Genomic DNA, 16,423 nt, shown 5'->3' on the forward strand with positions numbered 1-16,423 from the left:
GCTAAGAGAGGAAAACAGAGAGGGCAGCTCGGATCTTAAAATGAATGTGAATAGAGAAAAAAAATCAATTGTGCATGACTCCTACCATACCAAACGACTCCTGAAAGTTCACACAAACTACCCAGACCCCATCCTTAGAACAACGGGACCATGTGCTTCAGCATCGACGAATTCACAGCCTTGTGTGTTCCTGGAGGACACAGCATCTCGTCTTGGGCGTCCATCCACTGGTAGCAGCCGTCAATCTCCACCTCGATTCGAAGTCGCCCATCCACTTCGCACGCTTCAAGAGCGATAACGACGGCGTTGCGCCACTCGGGGTATCTCTTGGAGGCCACTTGTCGCCCCACCATCACAGCATCGTCCACCTTGAAGGCACGCCAGTTCCGCACTTTGGTGTACAGCGGCGCGATTCGCGTCGACGTGCGCTCAATCCACTCGTCCCACTTGGACGTCCACCCGCGATAGTGTAGCTTCACAAGGGTCGAGCTCAAAGCCACCACCCGCGACTCATACCTTACACGTTTAACAAAAAGAAGTATTCAGTTGTCCATTGAACAGGAAAACTACCGCTACAACGTACCAAACGTTGTCTGTATCACGTGCGTCAATCAACTGGCCGATCCAAAGTTCGTAGCGCCACGCATCTTCCTCACAAACAGTCGAATCCACTTCGCCATTCAGTATCTCCGTCGTCATTGTGAAAATCTGACCGGCTGTAGGCGTCCCCATGCTTCGCTTTGGTTGCTCGGCACTATTACACTCACTTTCTGGACTATCGGTATCACTTCCTTCAGAAAGAGGCACCTCACTTTCCACAGCTGTGGTATCTGTTTGGCTATTGCACTCTGCTTTCCCGCTTTTCTCGCCATCATCAACAACACACCACTCGTCACCATCTGCATCAGGGTTGGCTAACTGCATGGCGCGTGTTGCTTCACGCACAGACTCGACTTCATTCACAGGCTTCTTTTTACATGAAGGTGAAGGCGGTAGTTCCTCTGGTCGCTCAAAGTAGTTAACCAGTAGCGAGTGGGGTGCTGCAAAACCTGTCGAATCTCGCTTTGCACCACCATTGACTGCCTTGTGCGTTCCCTTCTGGCATAGAAGCTCGTCCTGAGCATCCATCCACTTCTTCTTTCCATCGACATTCACCTCAATCTGAAGAGATCCGTCCTCAATAGCACACGCCGTCACACGCGCAGCACGCCACTCCGGATACCGCTTACCAGGCAGCTCAGAGCCAACCAGAATTTCATCTCCCAGCTGGAAATCCCGCCAATTGGACACTTTGGTATGCAGCGGAGCTAGACGCTCCGACGTTCGACGTAACCACTCATCCCACTTGGAAGTCCAGCCCCGATAGTGGACTTTAACGTAGGCAGCGCCCGTATCCACGATGCGAGACTCGTACCAGCGTTTGTCAGTGTCTAAAGCGTCAACCAATTGGCCGATCTCAAGCTCAAAACGCCAGGAATTCTCCAGGATATCACTGTAAAACCTCCCACAGCGCCAATCCGTAAGCTCCCCACCATGACCAGCTTCAAACTTACTCTCAACCAGCAATTGGTGGCACTGGTTTTCATTAGGAAGGCCATACTGGGACGTTAGCTGCAGTTTGGCAGCACTAGAGCTCTTCAACGCGTCCGTATCGCCATATTTCTTTGAAATCCGAAGTGGAGACCACTTCATATCGTCACCTGAGCGTTCACACACTTGAGTTACCTCATCGACGTTCTCTCTAGTCACTTGGGGGAACACCCCACGTAGCTGAGGTTGCACGAGAATCAGCTCCTGCATCATCTTCAGCAGCTCTCGTGCCGAGCAAGGCTTGAGAGCTACCAGAAGCGGCTTCTGATTCCCATCGACGAGCTCGATGGGCTTCTCCAGCCCGTCATGCCACACGAGCAGCTTGAGCAAGTCATTCGCCTGATTCAATTCTGATTCCTGGTTGTTATCAGACGCAGGTGTTTGGAGCTTTTGGTTGTCCAGAATCTGATTCTGAGTCTGTGACGCTTCAAGACCACGCTCTTTCCCACGCACTTCCGGGCTATTGATCTCTGGCTGTTCGTCGATATCTGCGGTGGAGTCACGACTGCCGTCACTGTCCACGACGAGCCAGTCGTCGACCTCGCAGCTAGAAGGATCTACGGGATTTCTGGTCATACTTAACGGGATCCGAGGCGCTTCGTGAATGGCCGACGTTGAACTTTGCAAAAGAACATCAACTTGGTGTGGATACACGAACTAGTGTGAGAAACTTAAAAGCCAACTTCAACATAGAGTTGCCTTTCGGGGTGTCGCCTGCTTGGTTTTAAATTATATTAAATGCATGCTTTTGTTAGCCATTCGCTCACTTTGACGACTGTTATGCAATGCTGTTGGGCTCGACCTGGCAAGCGTCACCAGCGTTAACTGGTAAGTAATGAGCTTTTTTTTAAATAAAGTTTGCTGCAGTAATTGTACAGTATAGTAGGAAGACAATCAATGATGCCGCATCATTGCAACAGTGTTGAATGGAGGCGGTCACATTTGACTGACTGAAGTTAGAACTTCGGCGGGTGGCAAACCTCGCCATTCGGATTCATAGATTTCCCATGCCCGCCAATGTTTGCCACTGCAGCCACGATGCTGTTGTTTCAGACTGGAGATCTGGCATTGGCAGATCTCCCATGTGGGGCAGCTCCGCTCGAGTCCGCAAGCTGGGGCGTGACTTCAATTGCACGCGACTGGCATAGAAAGACCTGGTCTCATTTCGTTTTGACGTGTACCGCTTCACGCGTTCCAATTGGTCGCCGCTCGATGTGCAAATTATTTATGTAACACACACCACATCTCGGCGCGACGTGTTTGCCGGCCAATTGTCATTGTGCTCCAGCGACCGAAGAAGACGTTGACATGTCGATGCCGCAAGTGACTGCCGTCGACTCGGACCCGAACCGTCTGGTGTCCAGCGAGGAGGAGATGCTGCGTCTAGCGCCGCTGCCACACGAGCGTGTGGTCTACTGGGGCTCCGGCAGTCCGCAGGGTTAGTGAGCCCGACCTAAGTTGTCATAAGACATGGCTAACCTGTTGTATTGGCTCTATCTGCGCAGCCTGGCGTATCCTGATCGCTCTGGAGGAGAAGAAACTGCCGTACCGCAGTGTATGTGTAAGCTTCTCCAGTGGCGTTCTCAAGACGCCCTTCTTCCGCGCGTTAAACCCGCGAATGAGGATCCCAGTGCTCGTAGAACCCATGGAGCTGCCACCCCGTGAGGATAAACAGACGGACGAGACGCTGGACCCGAAAAGCAAAGTGGCCGAAGCCGCCATGGGCATCTCTCGCCTCATGACACACACTATGTCGCAGTACCGTACCGTCGTGTACGAATCCAGTGCGATCCTCGAGTATCTAGAGAAGAAGTACCCCGAGGCGCCGTGTATGCCTGCGTCGCCAGCTCTGTATGCAGTGGCACAGTCTCGACTGCACGAAGCCAATGAGATCTTGTCCGTTGTGGGCGATCTGGTCGTGTATCTGCGTCGATTCCCGCACGAGAAGCGCAACCCTGCCATCGTCAATGCCAAGTGGGCCTCAGTCGAGAACGAATTGAGTCTGTGGGAGTCGTATCTCGATGGCCACCAGTTCCTCGTGGACCCAGAAATACCGTATCTGTGCGATTTCACGCTCTTTACCAATGTGGCCTACGCTGTGCGATGTGGGCTGCAGCTTGACGGGCTCTACCCTCGCTTGGCAATGTTCTACGTGCGTCTGTGTGCACGTGCGTCGATTGAGACGACCTGGCCGCCACACTGGCGAACAACCTTCGGCTCCAAAGTACTCACCAAGACATGTTGTTACTGTGGAGGTAGAGCCGACCAGCCCTGTGTGTGCAAACAACGGCCTGCGGCGCCCAGCATGGTGCCGCCTACTGCAATGCACACCACTCAACAACCATCGTGATACTATAGGAAATACTGCGCGAACCTGTGAAACATGATGCAAACAAATACAAAGCAGACTTCCCATTACTATGTCGATCACTCGTGCTAACCTCCGAATTACGTTATAGCAGTCCAACTTTGCGTAGGAACAACTGAGCGCGACGTAGTGTCAGTTCTTTCTCCTTTTCCGTGTTCACGACCGTGCACTCAGTCAAGGTATCACGCTCAGGATAACTCCACGTTGTCTCCATGTGCTCGTAAACTTCCCACGTGGCGTCCGAGATGTCGTTCTTTCGAGCCAGCATTCGGCCTTTGATGATCTCACGATCACACTCGCACATGATAAAGGCAAACAGAGCTCCTTCAACACGAGCAGTAGTAATAAATCTCTGTCGCTGATCTAGATCTCGAAAGGTGGCGTCGACCACTACACGGTCTCCTTTACGTAAATGCTTCACGCACAGCTTCAAAACTTCATCGTAAGTGCGGCGTGTCATCTCCGGAGAGTATAAACCTTCTTCAAAACTTCCGTCACCTTTGGGTGTAGACTCTTCTTGAGTTGTTTCTTGTTCTGTTAGTTCCTTACGAATAGAATCCGAGCGTAGCCACACTAAAGTATTGTCGCTTTCTGCCAACATTTTAGACAAATTGGACTTGCCACTGGCAGGGAGGCCTCCAACAAGGATCAGGCAAGACCGCTGTGCAGGAGGACTCAGAAGTTCTAGAGCCACCAACCAGTAGCAACGTGCACGCTGAGTTTCCTCGACACGGCGAACAGCTGCTAAGGTGGGGTCCATGACTCGAAAGCCACACACCTTAGCGCGTACCACGGTGCGATACGCAGCGTAGAATGCAAATAGATCGTTGTTTTCAGGCGAGTTTTGCACTGCCTTGAGGAGATACTGCTGTTGTAGGAAATGTGCGAGATCAGGGCGACCCTTACGCCAAATATCCATCGTCAGGAAAGCCACATCAGAGAGCGGATCCCCAAATCGGAACTGCTCGTTGAATTCGATACAGTCCAGAATCACAAACGTTCCGTCCTTCGACGATCCAGGTAGTTTGTATACATGTTCAAGTCGTAGATCTCCATGGGTATCACCAATGTAGCCATTTTCCACTCGTGACTCGAATGTATGCTTGAGTTTCTTCAACCACGTGTACGATAGTTCCTTCACTCGGCGATAAACGGGTTCACTTACTGTCACTCCAGTGTGTGCAGCCGTTTGGTCAAAGTTCTCGTCGATATGGTGGCGGACCACGGATTCTTTTCCGAAATGATCGATCTTCGGTCCACGACGCGCATCAGCGTGGAACTCGACCAGCTTTTCAGCCACTTGCTCCAGCATATGATGGTTCAGCTCCCCGTGGTCCATGCGATACAGCAGCGTACAGTCATCCGGCAGGCGAACCATGTGCACGGCCCACTCGACGATCTCTCCAAACTGATCATTGAGCCACCAGTCCAAGTTGTTGCTCTTCTCTGGTGTCCAGAAGTCATCGCACCGCACACAGATCTCTCGCGTCACTCTCTTCATAGACACTGGCACTACGCCCATGTACACATCTGGTGCCAGTCGTTTATTCAGCTGCACCTCCGCGAAACACGCCTGGAAGCGTTTGAACAGTGTCGAGAAGTCTGCAAAGCCGAAGTCCACTTGCTTTTTCACTTTGTACACTCGCTCAGGCAGCATAAAGACCATCGACATGTGCGTGTGCACTACTCGCAGTTGGTCAGCATCTTCCTGACCGTTAGGAAACGCCATTCGTTCGGCGTCCACGTTCGGGAACACATACACCTTTGGGTCTTTCAGCGCTCGCTCCAATTCACTCTGCGAGACCTCCAACGGCGGTGCCTGCTTGTGCTTCGGACGCCGCGGCTCCATTGTCGGTCTTCCGAGGTAAAAATTGCAACTGTCACTTGACAGCACTTCAACATGCTCCCTCACTTCAGTGTCATCTATGTTTGAAACCAAAATTCAGTGTGCGCTACATCGTTATATGTGCGTCACACGGTCCCCCTCTTCAATCTCACAACTTGTCTTCACTATCACCGGAGTAATCAGAGCCGCAACGATGGCCGAGATGCTGGCTCTTGAGGCCGGACCCACGCTCGAGAGCGCGCTAGCGGTGGTCCCGCCTCCTCCTCCTCCTCTCGACGACGAACTAGTTGAATATCAGCCAGCTCCGCCTCCTGAAGAGCCTGGGACCGACGCCGCCGTACCGAAAGCTCCCGAGACCAAAACTCTGGCCGATCTGGCACAAGAAGTGGCCAACTGGACGCTGCACTCGGATCACGACTTGCACGCTTATCTGAAGCGATACTCGGCCGACCTGTTCGCACGTACGAAGGACCTGGAGGACAGCGTGAGAGACATCGCAGCCGAGGCGGACTCGGCCCATGTGCGACTTAAGAACACGTTCAACCAATTCCTCATGTTGTCCAACAACCAGTTCATCGAGAACCGCGTGTACGACGAAGAGCAGGAGGATTTCTTCGGCGTCGAAGGCGGTCAAACCACTGCAGAGAAACAGGAAACAGACAAGGAGAAGGAGGAACAGGCTGCAGAGGCCTCAGCCACTACGGAAAACAAGGAGAACGGCCCCAAGGCGGCTGCTGAGTCCATTGTCAACAAGTACAGGTCGGCTCTGGACATGGGAATGGAAGCCATGAAGCTGTTCGTCATGATGGACGACGAGGACGACAAGAGCGAGACGTCGTCCCAGTTCGACACTGTATTGGACATCTACAACGAACGTCCGCTGCCCTTTATCATCGGTACGAGGGAGTTCCTGGAGGATGAGACGCTCGGATTGGGTGCTGCACCGGAGAATTACTCAGACAGCGACAGCGACTCGAGTTATGCGTCGTCGTATAGCAGCTCCGACTCAGAATCAGACTCAGAAGAATCAGAGAGATCGAAGAGAAGGTCATCTCGCTCGAGATCACGCTACCGTTCGAGTTCAGAAGAGTCCGATGGGTCATCAGTGGCTGCTCCACCGCCAAGAAGACGTGCAGACTCAGATGAGAGCGATACTAGTGGGTTATTCGGTCGTCCTCCAGCTGTGGAGGCGTCTAGACGTCGTGCTGACTCAGACGAGAGCTCAACAAGTGGCCTATTCGGTCGTCCTTCAGCACCAGAGTCAGCTGCACCGCCTTCACGCAGTTCTCGTCATCGTCCGGTGTTTGACGACGAGAGTGATAGCGACTGGAGTGACAGCGACGATGAAACCAAGACGCCACAGCGCAAGCAAAGCTCAGCAAGCCGTCGTGAAGCTCCTCCGCCGTTTGCTGCCCCCACGCCTGCAAGGAAAGACCAGTTCTTGGGCAGCTCGGATGAAGAGAGTGAGGCTGGGTTGTTCGGCTCTGCTCCAACCACCAAGCCCCGTGTCTTCGCTACAGATGAACAGGATAAAGCGAAGCAGCGTCCGTCACTGTTTGGTGAGCAGTCTTCTACTAGTGAAGACCTGTTTGGTGGCAATCCGAGCACTCCGAAACGTCGAAACAGCAGCAAACGTCTAACTCCACGACGGTCTGACTCGTTCGGCTCGTCATCAGATGAGGAGGAGGGATTGTTTGCTAGTGGGAAGGAGTCTAAACCGCAGACTGCTCAACCCCCACAAGGTTTCCGGTTGCCCATGGCTGAAGCGCCAAGAGAGTCGAGTACTATGGAACCGAAGAAGAGTTTTCTCTCTAGTGAAAGTGAGGCTGAATCAACAACCAGTGGCTTGTTTGGACGACCGTCCAGTGCTAAGGAGACCAAGAAACCTGCTGGTGTGTCGGTGTTGCCTCCGCAATCTCGACGTCTTGACTTGTCGGACGACAGTAGTGACGATGATGACGGACTGTTTGGAACTGCGCCAGCTAAACCGACTACGCCGACTGCAAAGCCTGTGGTGCCGCCTACTGCCATCCCACCTCGACGTTCAATGTATTCTGATAGCAGCAGTGACGACGAAGACGGAGGTTTATTTGGTGCAAAGCCTAATGCTACTGCGACTACAACTCCTTTAGCGTCGGCCCCTAGCTCTCAGCCCGTACAGCGTTCTCAAAGCGGACTATTCGGTGGAAATAGTGACGACAGCGACAGTGATGACGGCGGTCTATTTGGCACAAACAAACCAGCTACAACTGCTCCAGCAGTTGCAAAGCCACCTCCAGTAGTGGCATCCAGACCCCCACCCGTGGTCACACACGACGTTAGCGACAGCGACAGTGACGACGACGGAGGACTCTTCGGAATCTCACAACCGGCCAAACCTACTACCGCACCGGTTACTACTGCGCCGCCTGTCCAGACAAGACAATCACGCGTGCACAGCGACTCGAGTGACTCGGACGATGGTGGACTGTTCGGTGCTCCACCTGCACGGGCTGCACCGACACCGTCACCAGCTCCTACCCCAGCGCCAATGCCTGCAGTAGCCACTTCCGTGCCACCTACTAGACCATTAATCAATCGACAGATTTCGTCCGACGACGATAGCGATGACTGGAGTGACGATGACGGCGGACTTTTTGGCGCGTCTACGTCCAAGCCTGCTCCTGCAAAGCCAGTTGCAACTCAAGCTCCAGTCGTACAGAACACTCCTGCACCAACTCAAGCTGCGGCATCGTCCGACTCACTCTTCGGACCGCCATCGGGAGCAACAGCTCCTGCTGTTCACCCGCCGATTCCTAGTGCTGCTGCACGAATGCGTGCTGCAGAGTCCTCAGACTCGGACTCGGACTCCGACTGGGATGGCGATGGAGGGCTGTTTGGACCTCCGAAAAAGAAATAAACAACAACCACTTTGGAACTGCCCTTAAGCGAGGCCAAGCTACCTCTGATATCTGTGGATTAATGCTCACTAGTTAGATTCGTTTTGAAGAGAAAGACGACGCGATAGAAGCGGTTCTCCGGTCAATTTATCTCGCAAAAATCGAAATATGCCAACGAACTGATCGTTCCAAGCAACCTAGAATTGTTTAAATAGGATAAGGAAATCCCCGATGATCAGAGCTAACGAGTGCAAACATCTTTTGTGCGAACTTCTTGGGTGCATCGGCTGTTGCCGCCTGCAATATTTCCTTTCGCATGCTGTGGGTGAAGTATCCATAGTCCACGAACTGCAAATCTGCTTGCACGGCAATCATCAAAACCTTTTGCTCCCGTGTTTCTTGACATTTTTTTTGCTGTCGACAATAACGATCCACAATAACTTGTACAACCTCCAGAAGACCGCGCCATGCTGCTTCTCGGAACGCACTTAATATCGCGTCAAACTTTGCCCACAGTTTGCCATTCGAAGATCTCAATAAATCCACACTCTTTGGATTGTTAGTCCCTGCGAAAGCATTACATGTTGCATTAAAGGAAATGCGGGGATCGACGTAGGAGTTCCGCGATTTCAGTTTTCTCGTTGCCTGCTGCGGTTACCGATAACTTCAGGTGAAATGTACTTCTCCTTGTAGAGCAACTTTATTATAATACGTTCGAAACCCGATCGACATCGTAAGGCGGGGATTGTTCCTTCTCCATCCAGATACGTCCTTAAACGCAACCATGATTGCTTAGTTTGAGATCCAATAGGTTTCGTATAGATTCTTGAATATTGATGCCGCCCACTAGTTTTGGCGGGTATGTTATAGTGTTAATTAGATACATAATAAGGCTGTTCAGTCACATTTAACGCTAATTAAGCATAAGATTGTGAACTCTTTCACAACACCGCTGACCAGCGTGTTAGATCCAATCGGCGGAGACACGTCTGGTTACAGCCGGAATGGCGGCCAGCAAACCGCCAAACGCCTTCACATCTCTTTCTTACTCGGGCTTGATTAACTCACGTATTCCGTCTTAAAGCAGGCTCAGCATCCCCGCCCTAAAACCGTCGGAGATGAGGTAATCCGTAGTTAACATGGAATTAGCTGACCGTAGAGCATGATTTAGGCTGAGAAGGGAATAGAATTGCAGAATAATCGAGGCAGAATAACTGAAAGGCAAATCATGTGTTGTCGCAAACACGGCAACCGAAATTAGCATTGTCAATAACTAATGCCACGGGAAGCTCGGGATATTTGGATACTTAATATTTAATTTTCTAATATTTGTCAATACTAATGAAGTACATATCGTTAAATTGAAAATCGTTTTCAAAGTACTTTTTTTTTAAAGAAACAAACTACCTTTTCTAAAAATAATTATTTAATGCATATTCAAACGAATGTTTCTTTTAAATTTTGAAATGCTAAAATACTTCAAAACGTCTTCATTTCAAAAACTGTTTGTTCAATGGAAAACATCAAAAAATCATTTTTTCTTTAGATCTCGGCGAAAACAAACCCCTGAAAATCTGATCATTCTAGGTTGGTTTTAGCTTAACCCTTTTGACATTGCTAAATTTACATGAATAAAATGGCCTTTAAATTTTCTTCAATTAACCTATTGATTGGCTAAAAAAAAACTGTTATCGCTTTATCTTAACAGGCCAAATAAAGCCTTTTGGCTGAGATTACATAAACGACGCATTTGTAACCAGAAATATTGCGTTTTGCGAGGACAAATTTAACATCAAAAATTTCTTTTTCAAGTGAGAAAGCTGAGCAGCACCCAGGGAGCAACACTCGGAGATGTCCTTGTTCTTGCGGTGCAGCGTCGACACGAGCGCGTAACACTCGTCGAAGAGAGACGGCGCGTTGTTTAGTTACATCTCGCCGTGCGACGAGTGGATCATACCGTCATGTGAAAGCCACGGAGCTCCGAACCAATGACGTAAATGACGGTATACGACTCACCCAGGAGCTCGGTCTTGCTCAAGACTTGCCGTCGAGACGGTAGCTTTGTCGTTGGCGAAGAAGTTTTACGGATGTGTTTGTTGAAGACGTGGAGCAGCGAGAAAATCTGCAAGGCCGATGGACTTGCGCGGGATGGAGAGCGTAGCGCTGGTGGTCACCTGACGATACCTGCCGTCGCCTGGAGGGCCTGTAACTCGCCGTACAGGATCTTGACGATTCGTGTCTGGAGCTCTAGGCAAGCTGGAGGAGAGAGTGCTGGAGAGTAATTCACTACTCGAGTCGTTCGCCAAAACCAAGACAATGCGCAATGACAATTCCAGTCGATTTGGCAAGTTTATCGAGATTCAATTCAACTACCACGGCAAATTGTTGGAGCGCAGATCCTCCACTTTCTGTTGGAGAAGACGCGTATTGTGTCGCAAAGTATCGGAGAGAGAAACTACTATATCTTCTACCAGTTGTTGGCCGGGCGGACAATGCTCTGCGAGAGCGACTGCAGCTGCAGACGCCTCACGACTACGAGTATCTGAGGAAGAGCGAGTGTTTTAGTATCAACTCGTACGACGGTGTCAAGGAGTTCGCAACGACCAAGAATGCATGGGAACGATTAGCATCACTGAAGATCGACAGAAAATGGTGTTTGAATTGCTTGCCGCGGTGTTGTAGCTTCGCAACTTGCTGTTTGCTATGGAGAATGACAATTGTGTCACTGTAGGGGATGACTTAGCCAATGGGATGAAGCTGGCAGCTTCTTTGCTCAAGGTGAGCGAGCACGCGCTGTCCAAGGCGCTGCTCACAAGGCAACTGTACGTTGGTGGTAAGGTCATTGTGCAGCAGCAGAACTCAGAGCAAGTGCGTAACAACCGTGACGCTCTTGCTAAGGGCATCTACTCCTCGCAGTTCCTATGGTTTGTGTTGGAGCTCAACCGCACAAACTCGCGCAACCAAGACAAATGGGGCTTCATCAGTGTTCTGGATATCTATGGCTTCGAGAAGTTCGAGTGGAACACGTTCGAGCAGTTGTGCATCAATTACGCCAACGAGAAGTCCCAGCGATACTTCAATCAGCACATGCTGGAGGTGGAGCAGAACGACTATGCTAAGGAAGGGATCGACTGGAAGCACATTGACTTCGAGGACAACCAGGAGTGTTTGGATCTTATTGAGAGCAAGGTGAACGGCAAGCCGGGCATCTTCATCTCGTTGGATGACAACTGGCGACTCAAGGGCGAGGAAACCAACAAGAATTTCGTTTCCAACCTGCACAACTCGTTTGGCCGCACGTCGAGCGGCCACTCGAGTGGTAACAACAAGTTCTTTGTGCACCCCAAAATGGACGCAGACTTGCACTTCGACATCAAGCACTACGTTGGTAAGGTGATCTACGACGCTAGCGGCTTCACTGACAAGAACAACGAGACGTTGAACGACGACATGCAGGAGTTGATCTGGTAATCCAAGAGCGACTGGCTGCGCGGGATCTTCGATCTCAACATTCAGTCGCTCGAAGCCATTCCTGGCAACAAGACGCAGCAGCAGCACTCGACATCTCGACGCCCGCGATGAAGAAGGGAATGCAGGTGAAACAAGTCGCGTAACATCCGAGAAATTTCTGTCAGCGCCCAGTTCCGGTATCAGTTGCAGAAGCTTATGAACAAAATTTCGTTGGCAAGCCCTCGCTATGTGTGTTGTATTAAGCCCAACGAGTTCATTCGCCCAAGTGAGCTCAATGATTTGGACTGTACCCGTGAGCTGAATGCTCTGGCATGATGGAGGCAATTCAGATCCGTCAGCGCGGCTTTGTTCTGCGTGAGGACCACGACATATTCTTTTACGACTACCAATCGCTCGCACCTGACGCGGAGAACATCAAGGAGCTCGTCGAGGCGATCTCGTCCATCCTGGGTACTGGCAAGGAGGAAGGGCAGTTAGGTAAAACCAAGGTGTTCCTGAAACGGGCTATGGCGTTCAAGCTGCGCAAGCTCGAGGTGCTGCGTTGCAAGTCGGCAGCTCCTGCCATTCAGAAGTGGGTTCGTAACATGGCTCGAGCTGAGGCTGCTATCAAATCCAACGAAGGCATGCTAGTTTGTGGCCAAGAGACATATGCAGCGTCTACGTCGCAGTGCATACCGAGTGATGTACATCCTTTGCGTGTGGCGATGAGCAAGTACCAGCGGATGCGTGCCGATTACCGTCTTCAGAATGATAAGGCCGTGGTTGTACAAAAGATCGCGCGCTGCAACTTGGTGCGTAGACGGGATCTGTTGCATCCGTTTGGCGACATGGGTCCCAAGGAGCTGGACACAAATATTGCGGAGATGGAAAAGGCCATTGAAGATGCAGCGGTGAGCAAGCAGTTTGAACTTTGCGCGAACCTGCAGCTCGAGCTGGAGAGATTGTCGAGGCTCGAAAGAAGGTCCGCACTGCGAAGGAGGTAGACGCTGCAATCAAGAAGCAGAATAAGGACATGGAGGCAGCAGTTTGGGTTGTGTGCAGAACTCCAGAAACAGCTGGAGGTGCTCCAGGAAGCTTGTAAGAATGTAAAGGAAGACCTCAACGAGCTGGAGCCGGAGGAACTTGACGAGCGTATTCATGCCATGGAAACTACGATTGCTGAGGCGATGGCTGCACGTGACTTCGGTAAGTGCGGTGATCTGCAAGTGAGCTTGGACGCTCATGTGTCTGCTCGCAAGAAAAAGCAGATTCCTGAAGAACTGGATGCTGAGATCGAGAAGCTGAACGAGAAACTACACAACTTGATGACGAAGAAGCAGTTCGACAAGTGCGCCCAGCTCCATAAGGATATTGATGTCTTAAAGAGAAAGCGGGCTTAGTCTCCTGCTAAGAAAGTGCTAACTCCTCCGCCGTCTCCAAAGAAGGAGACGCCTCCACCTGAGGAACCCGAACCGCAGCCTGCTACGCCTGCTACGCCTGCTCCTCCTGCTCACAATGTGGCCTAGTATCTGCGACCCCGTGTTGACCTTCGTGGGCGAACGGAGCTACTCCAGGCGTCGGTCACGTTCACACAGCGACTTTGCTGGTAATGGCGAACGACTCCAAGTAGTGCATGGAATGGAATGTTAACTTCAAGACTGAGTACGCGTACGCGATCTGCTGTGGGGTCAGGAGACTGTCAGTAAAATGGGAGTTAGCGACGTGTGCGGCAGCGTGAAGTACATCGAAGCGTCGTTCACCACAGCGTTCCGGCGGTTTTCGACCAAGCCCTTGCCGGCAGTGGGGTTGTCAAACGTCTTCGGTGCTGTGGTGAAGATCGACGGATATGAGACGGACAACATCGAGCAGTTAACGCTCAAGGACACAGTGCTGGAGATGCCCGACGACACGACTGGCGTCACGTACAAGCTCAGACTTTCGGACATGTGGCCGGTGCGTAAGCCCCGCCTGGTAGCTGAGAAGCTGGTCGGTAATGTAGCGTTGACTACCGGTCAGTGATTCATTTCGTGCACTGCTCCCGTTCATGCTGGGTGGCACGTGAACTGTACCCCGATGCTTTCGGTTGAGGAAAACGGTCAGTTCGCAGACGCTGTCCAAACACTCCGACTCCGACGCAATTGTGTACGAGGGCTGCGGCGAGCGCGGTAACGAGATGGCCGAAGTGCTGAATGATTTCCCCGAGTTGACCATGACGGTGATCGACTGCGAGGTGCCTATCATGAAGCGTACGACCTTGGTGGCTAACATCAGTAACATGCCTGTGGCGGCCCGTGAGGCTTCGATCTACACGGGTATCACGCTGGCCGAGTATGAACGTGTCGATGACAGCTGACTCTATGGGTCGTTTGTCTGAGGCTCTGAATGAAATATCGGGCCGCCTGTTGATAGCGGTTATCCTGCCTACCTTGGTGCTCGTCTGACTGCTTTTCACAAGCGTGCTGGCCGTGTGGTGCGCCTTGGTATCCCCAAGCGTGAGGGAAGCGTAACTGCCGTCACCCTCCCGGCGGTGATTTCTTGGGCCTGTGGCGGCGACTACTCTGAGTATTATGCAGATTTTCTTGGATCGGGATAAGAAGCTCGCTCAGCGCAAGCACTTCCTGCCCGTGAATTGGCTTATCAGTTACACCGGTGACGAGGACACAGATCAAGACGTCTGTGAACCCATGCTGTAGATGATCACCCAGACCATGTTCCAGCTGCTGAAGCTGCCAGAGGCAGAGCTCAAGCTTTCTACAACGGACTGACCAAGGACGTGGAGCAGACGTTCCAGAGGCTTTCGGACTAGGTGTACAGGGCCATGGAAAGATTTTTTGTTTCCTGGATTCTCATTCGCCGACTGAAACCGAGGGGATAGATGGATGGTTGGTAACCACGATGGGTACACAAAAAATCGAATAAAGTATGAATGTTACCCAAAAGTTGCGAATAGTTGTATCAGGTACTTAATTTGTAATCAACACGTCAACCTTCAGTGAAAATATAAATATCCAAAATGTTAGTGTTTAACAAGCCAATAAATAGAAAACGCGAATCGTGTTCGTATCAGTAGATGTATCTGTATCTGTCGTTGTGGTTCCTATATACGACTATTTCAACATCCGTATTGTTTCTTACCAATTATGTTTTAATAATGGACCAGCTCGCACTACAGATTTACACGTCAACCGTCTAACATGGAGGCATTCTCATTTACGTAACTTTTTAGATCAACTAATGCCGTGCTAGCACGGTGAAGCTCTGGATTTTATATATAAGTACATGACTTGTACCAAAAACTTTAGATTATTATTTTTAATTTTTGTCTATACCATTTTTTTTAAGTTGCACATGTATTAATACCATTGTTTTACTAATACTTAATTGTTAAACTTAAAGGTTTTACGTGTAATTCCAAATGCATCTTGACATTAAAAAAAATAATTTGGTCAAAACCTAGTAATTTACAACTTGTTGGGTTAGTGGTGATCTTCATCTACTGCAAACGCAAGTGAGCTTACTACCCCCAGCAGACTGTAGCGACTGAAGTGGAGTAGTCTTCTATCATCCACCCAGAGACCTAGTCAGAACAAGACACTTCCTGCTTGGATTCGCTCAGTTCAGCAGCCATCTTCGCAGTCAAAAACCCAGGAAGAACCAGTGAGCCCTAGCGCGCTCGTCCAGTTTCATTTGCATCCGAGTTTTCAGTATATGATCCAGACGACGCATCCAGTCAAGATCTCCGCGGACGAACAAAACGACTAACGGGCCGTCAGACTGCCCGACCATCACTTTGCGCTCGAGCAGCCCAAACGCCGATTTCCATCAACACAGCCGAACTAGGATTTCCTGTAGGATGATTGCATGGACAGAAATTACCGTCGTAACGAGGACCAACTCCGTATTACGCCAGCACCGCAGCAAAGGAATATCTGGGTGCTAGAATGTCCAGTAGGATGCTTGCATGACCAGAATTTACAGTTGTAACGAGGACCAACTCTGTATTGTTCCAGCACCACAGTTTAAGAAAATATTTAGGTGCTTGACAGAATTTACGGTCGAAACGATGACCAACTCCGTATTACGCCAGCAACACAGTTTAAATCAGGTGTTCGAATTTCCAGTAGGACGACTGCTTGGTTACTACTCACAGTCGAAGACCAAATTAATATTGCGCCAACATCACAAGTTACCCATGTACAAAACCTATATGAAAGAACGTAAAATCTAGTGATGGCACCAGCACACTTAGTAATCTGTGCTTTAGCTCCAAGTTAGTGTAATTATATTTAC

General features: G+C 50.6%; 7 protein-coding genes across 7 annotated transcripts; 5 read left to right on the forward strand and 2 right to left on the reverse strand.

Annotated features, from left to right (window-relative positions):
• Positions 1 to 28: 28 nt before the first annotated feature.
• PPTG_11554 (hypothetical protein) lies at positions 29 to 2,229 on the reverse strand. Its single transcript, XM_008907651.1, has 2 exons — positions 584 to 2,229; positions 29 to 516 (listed from the first exon to the last, which is right to left on the reverse strand). Exons 1-2 carry the CDS (start codon positions 2,164 to 2,166, stop codon positions 135 to 137), a joined length of 1,965 nt encoding a protein of 654 aa, XP_008905899.1. The 5' UTR covers positions 2,167 to 2,229; the 3' UTR covers positions 29 to 134.
• Positions 2,230 to 2,837: 608 nt separating this feature from the next.
• PPTG_11555 (hypothetical protein) lies at positions 2,838 to 4,017 on the forward strand. Its single transcript, XM_008907652.1, has 2 exons — positions 2,838 to 3,028; positions 3,096 to 4,017. Exons 1-2 carry the CDS (start codon positions 2,899 to 2,901, stop codon positions 3,938 to 3,940), a joined length of 975 nt encoding a protein of 324 aa, XP_008905900.1. The 5' UTR covers positions 2,838 to 2,898; the 3' UTR covers positions 3,941 to 4,017.
• Positions 3,977 to 5,820, reverse strand: PPTG_11556 (hypothetical protein). Its single transcript, XM_008907653.1, has one exon. It carries the CDS (start codon positions 5,805 to 5,807, stop codon positions 4,044 to 4,046), a length of 1,764 nt encoding a protein of 587 aa, XP_008905901.1. The 5' UTR covers positions 5,808 to 5,820; the 3' UTR covers positions 3,977 to 4,043.
• A 124-nt stretch (positions 5,821 to 5,944) lies between these two features.
• PPTG_11557 (hypothetical protein) lies at positions 5,945 to 8,942 on the forward strand. Its single transcript, XM_008907654.1, has one exon. The coding sequence runs from the start codon at positions 5,998 to 6,000 to the stop codon at positions 8,701 to 8,703; it is 2,706 nt and encodes a 901-aa protein (XP_008905902.1). The 5' UTR covers positions 5,945 to 5,997; the 3' UTR covers positions 8,704 to 8,942.
• Positions 8,943 to 11,386: 2,444 nt separating this feature from the next.
• On the forward strand, positions 11,387 to 12,154 carry PPTG_11558 (hypothetical protein; the record flags this gene model as incomplete). Its single annotated transcript, XM_008907655.1, has 1 exon — positions 11,387 to 12,154. One exon carries the CDS (start codon positions 11,387 to 11,389, stop codon positions 12,152 to 12,154), a length of 768 nt encoding a protein of 255 aa, XP_008905903.1.
• A 311-nt stretch (positions 12,155 to 12,465) lies between these two features.
• Positions 12,466 to 13,533, forward strand: PPTG_11559 (hypothetical protein; the record flags this gene model as incomplete). The annotated part of the gene is made up of 2 exons (XM_008907656.1): positions 12,466 to 13,044; positions 13,204 to 13,533. 2 exons carry the CDS (start codon positions 12,466 to 12,468, stop codon positions 13,531 to 13,533), a joined length of 909 nt encoding a protein of 302 aa, XP_008905904.1.
• A 307-nt stretch (positions 13,534 to 13,840) lies between these two features.
• PPTG_11560 (hypothetical protein) lies at positions 13,841 to 14,826 on the forward strand (the record flags this gene model as incomplete). The annotated part of the gene is made up of 4 exons (XM_008907657.1): positions 13,841 to 14,148; positions 14,222 to 14,461; positions 14,543 to 14,660; positions 14,707 to 14,826. 4 exons carry the CDS (start codon positions 13,841 to 13,843, stop codon positions 14,824 to 14,826), a joined length of 786 nt encoding a protein of 261 aa, XP_008905905.1.
• Between the last annotated feature and the right edge of the window lie 1,597 nt (positions 14,827 to 16,423).

This window comes from Phytophthora parasitica, assembly GCF_000247585.1.
Source record: "Phytophthora parasitica INRA-310 unplaced genomic scaffold supercont2.27, whole genome shotgun sequence".
Lineage (NCBI taxonomy): Eukaryota > Oomycota > Peronosporomycetes > Peronosporales > Peronosporaceae > Phytophthora > Phytophthora nicotianae.

What these genes read in the sequence shown, in the direction of transcription:
- PPTG_11554 (XM_008907651.1), bottom strand. Translation starts at nt 2,166, where the DNA reads ATGACCAGAAATCCCGTAGATCCTTCTAGCTGCGAGGTCGACGACTGG. An exon ending in CGTGATACAGACAACGTTTG is followed by an intron (nt 517 to 583) that starts GTACGTTGTAGC and finishes TAAACGTGTAAG; the next exon opens with GTATGAGTCGCGGGTGGTGG.
- PPTG_11555 (XM_008907652.1), top strand. Translation starts at nt 2,899, where the DNA reads ATGTCGATGCCGCAAGTGACTGCCGTCGACTCGGACCCGAACCGTCTG. An exon ending in GGGCTCCGGCAGTCCGCAGG is followed by an intron (nt 3,029 to 3,095) that starts GTTAGTGAGCCC and finishes CTATCTGCGCAG; the next exon opens with CCTGGCGTATCCTGATCGCT.
- PPTG_11556 (XM_008907653.1), bottom strand. Translation starts at nt 5,807, where the DNA reads ATGGAGCCGCGGCGTCCGAAGCACAAGCAGGCACCGCCGTTGGAGGTC.
- PPTG_11557 (XM_008907654.1), top strand. Translation starts at nt 5,998, where the DNA reads ATGGCCGAGATGCTGGCTCTTGAGGCCGGACCCACGCTCGAGAGCGCG.